Source organism: Malurus melanocephalus, unplaced genomic scaffold (assembly GCF_030028575.1).
Source record: "Malurus melanocephalus ecotype Western Australia unplaced genomic scaffold, MMel_1.1 scaffold_1061, whole genome shotgun sequence".
NCBI lineage: Eukaryota > Metazoa > Chordata > Aves > Passeriformes > Maluridae > Malurus > Malurus melanocephalus.
The window spans coordinates 24,461-34,589 of record NW_026624293.1 but is presented as its reverse complement, the minus strand read 5'-3'; the positions used below and the strand labels follow the sequence as shown (position 1 = coordinate 34,589).

Genomic DNA, 10,129 nt, shown 5'->3' with positions numbered 1-10,129 from the left:
CAGCCCGGGGCGGTGCTGCCCGCGTTCCGCCCCCGCCGTCACGGCCGGGGAGGAGCGGGGATGGGCCGCAATCAGTGCCCGCAGTGCCCGTCCGCAGCTCCTGATCGCCAACCCGCCCGTGATCCCTGCCCGCAGCTCCTCCTGCGAACCCTGCCCGTGATCCCCGCCCGCAGCTCCTCCTGCGAACCCTGCCCGGGATCCCTGCTCGCAGCTCCTCCTGCGAACCCTGCCCGCGATCCCTGCCCTCAATCAGTGCCCGCAGTGCCCGCCTGCAGCTCCTGATCGCCAACCCGCCCGCGATCCCTGCCCGCAGCTCCTCCTGCGAACCCTGCCCGGGATTCCTGCCCGCGATCCCTGCCCTTGGTCCCTGCCCGCAACCTTTGCCTTCAGCACCGCCCTGCAGCCCTGCAATTGCTGCCCCTGCCTGCAGCTCTTGCCCGTGATCCCTGCCCATATTCCCTACCCATGTTCCCTGCCCATGTTCCTTGCCCCTATTTCCTGCCCATGTTTCCTGCCCATATTCCCTACCCATATTCCGTACTCATGTTCCTTGCCCATGACCCCTGCCCGTGTTCCCTGCTCCTGTTCCCTGCTGTGTTCCCTGCCCATGACCTCTGCCCGTGACCCTTGCCCATGTTCCTTGTCCCTATTTCCTGCCTGTGAGCCCTGCCCATGTCCCCTGCCCGTGTTCCCTGCCCATACTCCTTGCCCATATTCCCTGCCCCTGTTCCCTGCCTGTATTCCCTGCCCGTGATCCCTGCTCCACTGGAAATGACCCGGGCGGGTCGGTGCCCAGGAGCCGTGCCAGGCAGTGCCAGCGCTTTTCGGGACCATCAGGCTCAGCCAGGACCCCCAAGCAGATGTGGGGCACTGGGTGCAGATAACAGCCGCCCTCACCCAGCTGCCTCCCTCGTGCGACAGGAACAAACGCGTCAGCCTGGGGTGATTGCAGCAGAAACCACGAGGTGCTGATTTAATGTTTGGTTTTSAGTCCCTCTGTGACCCTTTAGCCTCGGTGCTGATTGAGAAACCTTCAGCTGAGGGCGGGCAATGCTGCAGAAGGAACGGGCAACCCCAGAGTAAGAGTTTGGTTTCTGTAGAGATGAGCCCAGTGATAAACAGAGACAGACTTTCTAATTTGGAGGTTGTGATGTGGGTGGATGCTGCAAGATAAACCAGTTGCCAGAAACTGCCATCCCAGTGCTCGCTACCGCCATGGCAGGGACTGGGAGGAAAACTGAAGGGCAGGAGGGCTGAATTGCCCAGTTGTGCAGTTGGAGAGCAAATATCTGCAAACCTTTCCGTGCAGAGCCCACCCCGGTGATGCTGGCACAGCTCCTGCCGTGYCACACAATCACCCGGCCCAGCCATGACCCACTTTGGGGCTGTGCGGAGGCAGAGGCTGCAGGTAGGGATGTGATTACAGCAGAGCTTCCTGCAGGCTGAGGTGTGGGATGTGTGCCCTGATCCCAGATTTGGGGGAACRCACCAAACCCACCCAGGGATGCCARAACACCACAGCATCCCAYGGAGCTGCTCGAATCCCCACAGCCTGCAGGGATAATCTGCCATTTCAGCCCACTCGGGAATGTTCTCTCGTGGGCTTTTCTCCAGGGATTTACATAACCCTGTGCCAAGGAGGCAGGAACAGGAAATATTGTTCAGGAATGTTACCTGGATGGGTTCAGCTCATCAGGATGGCACAGAGGGCCTGGAAACAGCTTCACAGTGACAGGGCAGCTACTGGGAGCTGCTCTGATCTCCCAGTCCAGGCAGCAATTCCAGGCTGGATCATGGAATAGCTCAGCCTGGCTGCTCCCTGCCTGACAGAAAATGGAACAGCAGCTTTTCCTGAGCCTTTCCCAGGACATCCCACCCTGCAGGATGTGTGACCAGGGACACATCCAACAGCTCCAAAGGTCAGTGCTGTGCCACAGCCCCGGCTGGGAATGTGGGATCTGCCTGCAGGGACTCCGCTGGCTCTCCCAGCCTCAGGCACCCCAAATCCCTTCCAGACCCTTTCCAAAACTCAGCCCCTGGCTCTGGACTCCCAGCTGGAGGCCTGGGAGGGAATGGGGCACCCTGGCACCCCAAAACAGCTTTCTCAGATTTCCATTCACCCTGACCTTGGCATCGGCACCTCGAGTTTTGGTCTGAGTTACACAACCTTCCCCACCACTTCTTTTGAAAGAAAAAGAGACTCTGGGACATCTCAATTACAAAATAACATTTGAAACTTGTCAGGGTTTATTAAGTAAGTGTCACACACARCAGTGAGTTGCAGGCTGGAACCAGGAGGCAGGAACAGGCTGAGCTGTTCCCTCCCCGTGGTGCTGCACAGTGGGACACAAAACTTGGGGATGGAGAGGAACATTAAACAGGGCAGTTTAACCCAAATAACCTGGAAATGATTTCCAAGCATCCTGCATCTGCTCTTTCCTCAGCTTGCACTTCTTTCCGGTGGCAGAACTGGGATTTCCAGTCTGTCCCCATGTCCACGAGGACACTCCACACTGGCCCTTCAAACAGAACAGCACGAGGTGACGTGTGCCAGCACAGTCCCTCCCTGCAGCACTTCAGTGGCGCTCCTCCAGTGCACTAAACCCAAACAACCCCATGAGGACACACRGGGCTCATGGCAAGGGAGCTGAAGCTGAAAATACAGGCAGTGAGGACAAGCCCAGAGTCCTGGCTGGTGGCTGCACATCTGCAGCACATCTGGAAAGTGTTCAAAGATTGTGGAGCTTGGGCCTGCTCTGGGAAGCTCTGTACACAACCATGCAGGGCTCCATCCTCAGCCCAGTTCTCTTCAATACCTCCATCAAATACTTCCTCTGCTTCAAACCTCTCTCCAATTTGTCCTTTGTTTTCAGGGCTGGGCTTCTGGGATGGCTTTTTGGTGGGTTTGTTTCAATCTGTTGACTCAGGGCTTATTGCTATTCCATTGTCAATAGTGCGTGACAGAACGAACTGAGATTTGAGAGAACTGAAACTCTTTGGAACCTCAACAACAGGCTGTGTGCCTTGTGGCTGACATGCTTTCACAATCCCTTTCTTTCCAGTTTTTCCAGTATGGCCTGAATTCTGTGGACGGACTCTTTCCTGGCCTGCCGGACACTGTCCTGGCCCCCAGTCTCAATGGAATCCAGCTCCAGCAGCAGCTTGGTCAGCATCTCCTCCAGGAGCCGGTAGGATTTATCTGTCTTTCTCCCCACAAATTCATCCACCTCTTCTTCCAGCTGCTCAGCCTCGCCCATGACGTGGAGGATCCTCTGGATCTCAGGCTGGATGGCTGCAGGGTTTGTGCCAGGCTTGCGTGGGGCGAGCTCGTAGAGCTGGGGTTGGGCACTGTACTGCACCCGGGGCTGGCACGGGGCAACCTTGGCCACCCTGTGCTCGTTCAGTGTCCCCGAGGGCCGCTGGACATCAGCATAGTAACTGTGCTGSTGTGGGCTTTGCTCAGCTCTGTCGTACACAGGCTCCTGCAGGCAGAGCAGAAAACATCTCTGAGTGCATTTCCCCTAAACCCASAGGGTCCTGCTCTCATCCTGCACTGAATGGGGGACAGGCTGGGGACAGGGACCTGGGCTCTGCTCCCTGGCTGTCTGAACCAACACCCCAGCACGGGGCACTGCCAGGGAATGAGTGTGAGCCCCCAAATATTCTTTACCCAGAACAGGAGAGATTTGAACAGGTTTCAGCAGAGCTCTGTTTGGATAGATCAGAGCATCCTTCTCCGCAGGCAGCACATTCCAGAGGGAATGAGAGCACTGCTCCCAAGGAACAGCAGGCCCCATCCCCAAAAACCCTCATCAGAGCTGCTGCAGGGGACCAAAAATGTGGAGAAACAATTCCTGATSCACCCAGAGAAATCCTGTCTGAACCATCTCAAGACCCGCCCCAGGACATCTGGTCCCTCCAGTACTTTATGGAATCAGCCGTGGATTTTTGTCTCCTGCATGCAAACAGGACCTCACCTGTCCGTGTGAGTCCCAGCTGGAGGGGTGGGAAGGGACCCCGCTGCTGCTCCAGGATGGRTGGGAATCAGAGATGTAGAGGTTGCTGTGCCCCGGGGCTGCGGGCCAAGCGTAACGTGGCTGCACCCCGTACACAGAGTGGGGACCCCACGTGTCCTCCGGGGCTCTGGGCTGTGGCACAGGACCCTGCCCTGTCACCCCTGCACTGCTGTCCCCATAGGGGTACTGCGGGATGGGCATTCCTGGGGTCTGCAAGGACAGGGGCAACGGGTGTTACAATGGGGTCACAGGCAGCACCGCTCCCTCACACAGCCCTGGGGGCTGAACGGGGCAGCCAGCGGGGATCAGGCTTTGCTCCCAGGGAACAAGGGACAGGACAAGGGAAATGGGCTCAAGCTGTGCCAGGGAACAGTGGGATTGCGGCTCCACTGCAGCAGCCCCGAGCCCAGCGTGCCAGGAGCCCAAGCCCCAAGGTGCCAGGAGCCCAAGCCCAAAGCCCGAGCTCAGCAGCCGAAGCCCCAGGAGCCCAAGCCCCAAACCCCAGCAACCCAAGCCCAGCAGCCCAAGCCCCCAAGCCCAGCAGCCCAAGCCCCAAGCCCCAGGAGCCCAAGCCCAGGAGCCCAAGCCCAAGCCCAGGAGCCCAACCCCAAGCCCAGGAGCCCAACCCCAAGCCCAGCAGCCCAAACCCAAGCCCAGCAGCCCAAACCCCAAACCCAGCAGCCCAAGCCCCAAACCCCAGCAGCCCCACACTCCAATCCCAGCTGACCCTGTCCCTGACCTGCGGGGGCGAGTAGCCGGGCACGTGGTGCCTGCGCAGCGCCGAGCCCTCGCTCGGACACTCCTGGGGGCCGAAGCTCCAGGCCGGGGCGGGCGATGGGGGCCGGTAGAGGCCCGTGGGCTCCGTGGGGTACGGGCAGCGCGAGGGCCCCGAGCAGTAGAAGCCCCGTGCCTGCGGCAGGCTGGCATAGGGCGGGTACGGGGGGCTGTAGGCTCCGTTGGCGTAGGGAGAATCCATCACCTGCGGGAAGGGAAGAGCACAGCAAAGGTGATGGGACACAAACACGCTCTGGGAACAAGGACTGGCGCTTCCTACAGCGTTTAACCTTTGTCCTCAAGCTGATCTCGCCAATTTTAGGCTTTTCTGATCTAACCTGGCTGCACCAGGACTCACACTGAGCTTAACCAGATCTCACTCAACCAAGCTGGGCTCACAGACAGATGTGAGCAGCTGCTGGAAGGTTTGATCCCAGCACTGCACCACTGACCAGAGAAAGGAAAATRCTCCAGGAAAGTTCATTTCCCTGCTCACTGTCACCCAGACACGATGCAAACAGACAAGCTCTGCCAGCCCATATCCAGCTCCCCGAGCTGCAGGACCTGTGGGACTGCGTGTGGAAGCTCTGCATAATCAGGACACATCTGAGGATTTACCTGGATCCATCCCAGTAACTCATGTGTATGGAAGGTGAGTTTCCACCTAACTGCAGAGAGAATAATTAAGCMCAGGATCTCAAGAGCTCAGGGAATGACTCCCGGTAGCCTCGGGCAAGGCAGCGTTTTGCCCCTGAGCCGCTCCACGGAGCAGAGGCTGTAAAACCCCTGTGTGCTGGGGTTATGGGAGAGCCGGGTCAGAGCTCCCAGAGCACATCCCGGAGGAAAAACTGAACCGCAGACCCCGCTCTGCAAGGGCAAAGAGTTTGCACCGGAGCCCGAAACCGAGCCCGAAACCCAGCCACGGTAAAACCCATATCTACGGGATCCGGGCACGGTAAAACCCACATCCATGGGATCCGGCACGGTAAAACCCACATCCATGGGATCCGGCACGGTAAAACCCACATCCACGGGATCCGGCACGGTAAAACCCACATCCACGGGATCCGGCACGGTAAAACCCACATCCACGGGATCCGGCACAGTAAAACCCACATCCACGGGATCCGGGGATGCCCCGCCGCGGGACCGTGGCTCTCCCGCTCAGCAAACCGGTCCGGGATCACCGCATTCCCGGGCTGTCCGCACTGACACACGTGCCCCACACTCGTCCCTCTTTCCGGTCCCGTTACGCGCCCGAGATCCGCGAGCGGAGCCCCGAGAGAGCGGCGGGAGCGGCGGGCGGGGGCAGAACCGGGGCACTGCCCGCGCCTCGGGACCGCCCGGCGCGCCCGTTACCGGGGCAGGGCTGGGCCGAGCGGCGCCCGACCGCCCCGGGGGACCGTGCCCGTACCCGTTACCCGTGCCCCGTTACCCTCCCCATTACCCGCGCTCAGCCCGTGCGCCGTTACCCGCCCCGCGCCCGGTTACCCGCCCCCGTTACCCGCGCTCAGCCCGTGCTCCGTTACCCGGCCCGTGCCCCGTTACCCGCCTCCGTTACCCGCCCCGTGCCCCGTTACCCGCGCCGTGCCCCGTTACCGGCTCCCCGTTACCCGCCCCCGTTCCCGTGCCCCGCTCCCCGTGCCCTGTTACCCGTGCCCATGCCCCGTTACCCGCCCCGTACCCCCTTACCCGTGCCCTGTAACCCGCCCCATACCGCCCCGTTCCCCGTTCCCCGCCCCGTTCCCCGCTCCCGTTACCTGCGCGGGCGGCCGCGGGGTCCCGGCGGGGATCGGCGGGCCCGCTCCCACCGCGCGGGGTTCCATGGCGGCCGCTCAGGCCCCGCCCCCTAACGCTCGGCGTCCAATCACGGACCGCTCCCCGCCGCGCCGGCCAATCGGCGGCGGCCCCGCGCGCACCCTCAGGCGCGGTATAAAAGGGCGGCGCGGGCGGGCCCCGCCCCCCGCGGGCGGTTCCGGGGCAGCGGCGGCTCCGGCGAATGGCGGCGCTTCCGCTGCGGCCGCACCATGAACTACATGCCGGGCACGGCCAGCCTCATCCAGGACATCGACAGTGAGTGCGGCCCGGCCCGGCCCGGCCCAGCCCGCCCCGTCGGTGCCGCTCCGCCCCCGGGGTTTGGCATCCCGCTCCCCCCGGTCCTGCCCGCCGTTCCCCCGGGGCGCTCGGAGCCCTCTCCCCGCAGGGATCCGCCCCGGGGCGGGGGTCCGGGCTCCCCGCGGGCCGTGACCGACCCCCCGCTCTCCTTTCCCCGCAGAGAAGCACCTGGTGCTGCTGCGGGACGGGCGGACGCTCATCGGGTTCCTGCGGAGCATCGATCAGTTCGGTACGGCCCCGGGACACCGGGGACACCGGGGACACCGGGGACACCGGGCGGGGATGAGCGGGAGCAGGAGCCGCCGTGCGTTTTTGGAATGTGTTTGTGCGGTGGGTTAAGCGCCCGCCTCTGTGTCCCCCTGCAGTTCGTGCTTCACACAGGTTTTTCTCAGAATTGGGAACTTCCCCTCCCGTGATTGCATCCAGCGCTGATGCTCCGGCAGCGCTTTTTGAGCAGAAACATCGCTTTTTGAGCAGAAACATCGCTTTTTGAGCAGAAACATCCCTTTTTGAGCAGAAACATCGCTTTTTGAGCTGGGTGATGTTCATACTCCAAACAAATAGTCGGGCTTTGCCCAGAACTTGCAGCACCAACATTGCCATAATCCTCTCTGCTCCCGGGGGCGCGGGGGGCTCGGGGGGCTCGGGTGGGCTCTGGGGTGCAGAGAACCGGGGAATCTCTGTGTGCCTTTCTAATCCCCTTCAGTGAGCGATGGGAGAGCACCCATGGGCACAGTCCCTGCTCTGGGGGCACAGCACACGCTGTGCAGTCAGAATTGAGCTTTTCTGTCTCTTCTTTATTGCCGCAGCAAACTTGGTGTTGCACCAGACCGTGGAGCGCATCCACGTGGGCAAGAAATATGGGGACATCCCTCGGGGCATCTTCGTGGTGAGGGGCGAGAACGTGGTTCTGCTGGGGGAGATTGTAAGTGCACGGTCCCGCTGCGGTCTGGGACTGAGCTGGGGGTGTCTGTGTTCTGTCTGTGTGTCTGTCTGTCTGTGAGCTGTGCTGTTCAGCTGCAGTTGGAGCTGGGTCCGGGGCGGTTTCAGCCATCGCAGAAATGCCAACCTGCAGGGCAGAGATGGCTCCGGTCACTGCAGCCCCTCGGGATGGCAGAAGGGATGGAGAACAAGGCAGAGGAGCTGTGGGGAGGCTCAGCCTGTCGGTGGCATTGCTGGGGAATGTCATTATTGTTTGCTGTTATTTCTCTGCTGCCTTGCACCAGGGGTCACCATGGGGATGGGCTGTGCAGGAGCTGAGCTCTGTTTGCTTTGGGGTCTCCAGGAGCCCCTCCATGACTGTCCTGGGGGATTTTACCCACTCCCCCACCCCTTAGAGTGCTTGCAGCCCCTCTGTGTGCTGCCATCACCACCCTTGGGTGGGGTTTGTGGATGGTGTGAGGGTGCATGTGCAGGGCTGAACGGGGTGTGTGTTCAGAACTGAATGGTGTGTGTGCACAACTGAACAGAGCGTTTCTCCTGCAGGACCTGGAGAAGGAGAGCGACACCCCGCTGCAGCAGGTGTCCATTGAGGAGATCCTGGAGGAGCAGCGGGTGGAGCAGCAGGCCAAGCAGGAGTCGGAGAAGCTGAAGGTGCAGGCGCTGAAGGAGCGAGGGCTCTCGGTGCCGCGGGCAGACACTCTGGATGAGTACTGACACTGCTGCCTCCTCCTCCTGCAAAAGGAACAAGGGCTGTTCCACACCCGCTGRGCAGGGACACGCTCCCTGGGAAGGCGGGTTGTGTTCTCAGATTGTATTTTCCGTGGTGCTGGTAACCGTTCACAAATCATGCCTTTGGTCTCCTTGAGGAAAGGGGGACGAGGAGGGCCCGGCGCACAGGGAGTGTTTGTGTTTGGGAGGCAAATCACTGCTCCTTGGCTTTGTTTGCTTTTTCCTCCTCACATGACTCTGGGTGAGAGTTTTCCTTGACTTGTAAATAAATCCTTGATCCTGACATTGATGGTTTTCCAGTATTTTTGTGCTCTTTCAGGACGAGCACTCCTCAGGCCAGCTCTTGTCCCCTCGTGTGCTGCACAGGGGGAGATGAGCCCTTGGTCCTGCCTTGGGCTGGGCTGAGCTTGCTCTGAGGGAAATTTGGGAGCTTTTGGTGAGATCCTTCTGCCTGGGATGGGAGCAGAACCTGGGTACCCCAACAGAAACTCCCAGTGCCCCTCAGCCAGGCTGTGCTGCTGCCCCTAATTAGCAGATGAACCCCTAATTAGCAGCTGAACCCCTAATTAGCAGCTGATGAAGAGCTGGGGCAGCCCAGCCCTGCCCCTGCAGCCCCTCCTCACCTCAGCACTCAGGAGGAGCTGCTGCAGCTCTGGAAATCCTCTGCCCTGAGTGTTGTCCCTCTTTCCCTGGGTTGGAGAGTCCTTGAGCACGGTCAGGGCTGGCTTTGGGCAGCTGCCAGGCTCCAGGAGCCTCCTCTGGGCACAGAGGGCAAATCTCAGTCCCTGTGGAGCCTCAGCTGCTTTCCTGGGCAGTTTTTTTTTTGGTTTGGGGGAAGATGTGTCTGCCCTATTGGGCTCGAGTGGGTGTTGTGGGTTTGGGGTTGTCAAAGGTTTAAACCAGGAAATGCAGTTTAATAGAAAGTTTAATAAAAAGCATTTATGGAGCTGGCTCCTGTGGCTGGAAAATCTCCAAATGCTCCAGGGGCAGCCTTGGGATGGAGGGACACCCTGGAATGAGGGGGACGCCATTGGAATGGGGGGACACCCCTGGGATGGGGGGGAACACCATTGGAAAGGAGGGGACACCCTTGGGATGGATGTCCCAGTTAACCAGAACCCCTTGAGGGTTCTGGATTCTTTTTTTGGGGTCTGTGTCCTGTTTTTGGGGTTGATCCCTTCACGTGCTGTGGCACAGTGTGACTGTGACATTGTCCCCTCCTCAGGGGCACCGATGGGGCCGTGCCCCCCACCCCCCAGCCCGAGGGGCAGCTCTGCAGCTCTGCACGGGTTGTTTTGGTTCCTCTGACAAACAAACGTGTCCTTGTGCCAAGGCCTCGTGCCAGGAGCGGCTGCTCCGTCTGGGATTACAATCCTGGGATAACAATCCTGGGATAACAATCCTGGGATAACAATCCTGGGATAACAATCCTGGGCTGGCACTGGGGGCTCTGGGGGCCCTGGAGCTGTGTCCCCCTCGCTGGCAGGGCAGGGACTCTGGGGTTGGGGACAATGCCCAGCATTGGGGTGTCCCTGGGCACCATTGGGGTGTCC

The 10,129-nt window shown here is 60.6% G+C and overlaps 3 protein-coding genes across 3 annotated transcripts in view; 1 reads left to right on the top strand and 2 right to left on the bottom strand.

Annotated features, from left to right (window-relative positions):
• Positions 1–558, bottom strand: part of DDHD2 (DDHD domain containing 2) — a 12,264-nt gene extending 11,706 nt beyond the window's left edge. Inside the window, exon 1 of the mRNA XM_057386812.1 lies at positions 529–558. Within this exon, the coding sequence (XP_057242795.1) occupies positions 529–558 (30 nt within the window). The remainder of the gene's footprint in view (positions 1–528) is intronic.
• Positions 559–2,866: 2,308 nt separating this feature from the next.
• Positions 2,867–6,631, bottom strand: BAG4 (BAG cochaperone 4). The gene is made up of 4 exons (XM_057386798.1): positions 6,551–6,631; positions 4,756–4,995; positions 3,978–4,226; positions 2,867–3,482 (listed from the first exon to the last, which is right to left on the bottom strand). The coding sequence occupies exons 1-4, from the start codon at positions 6,614–6,616 to the stop codon at positions 3,042–3,044; spliced, it is 996 nt and encodes a 331-aa protein (XP_057242781.1). The 5' UTR covers positions 6,617–6,631; the 3' UTR covers positions 2,867–3,041.
• Positions 6,632–6,726: 95 nt separating this feature from the next.
• Positions 6,727–8,861, top strand: LSM1 (LSM1 homolog, mRNA degradation associated). Its single transcript, XM_057386799.1, has 4 exons — positions 6,727–6,863; positions 7,066–7,134; positions 7,715–7,830; positions 8,391–8,861. Exons 1-4 carry the CDS (start codon positions 6,818–6,820, stop codon positions 8,559–8,561), a joined length of 402 nt encoding a protein of 133 aa, XP_057242782.1. The 5' UTR covers positions 6,727–6,817; the 3' UTR covers positions 8,562–8,861.
• The last annotated feature ends 1,268 nt before the right edge of the window (positions 8,862–10,129 follow it).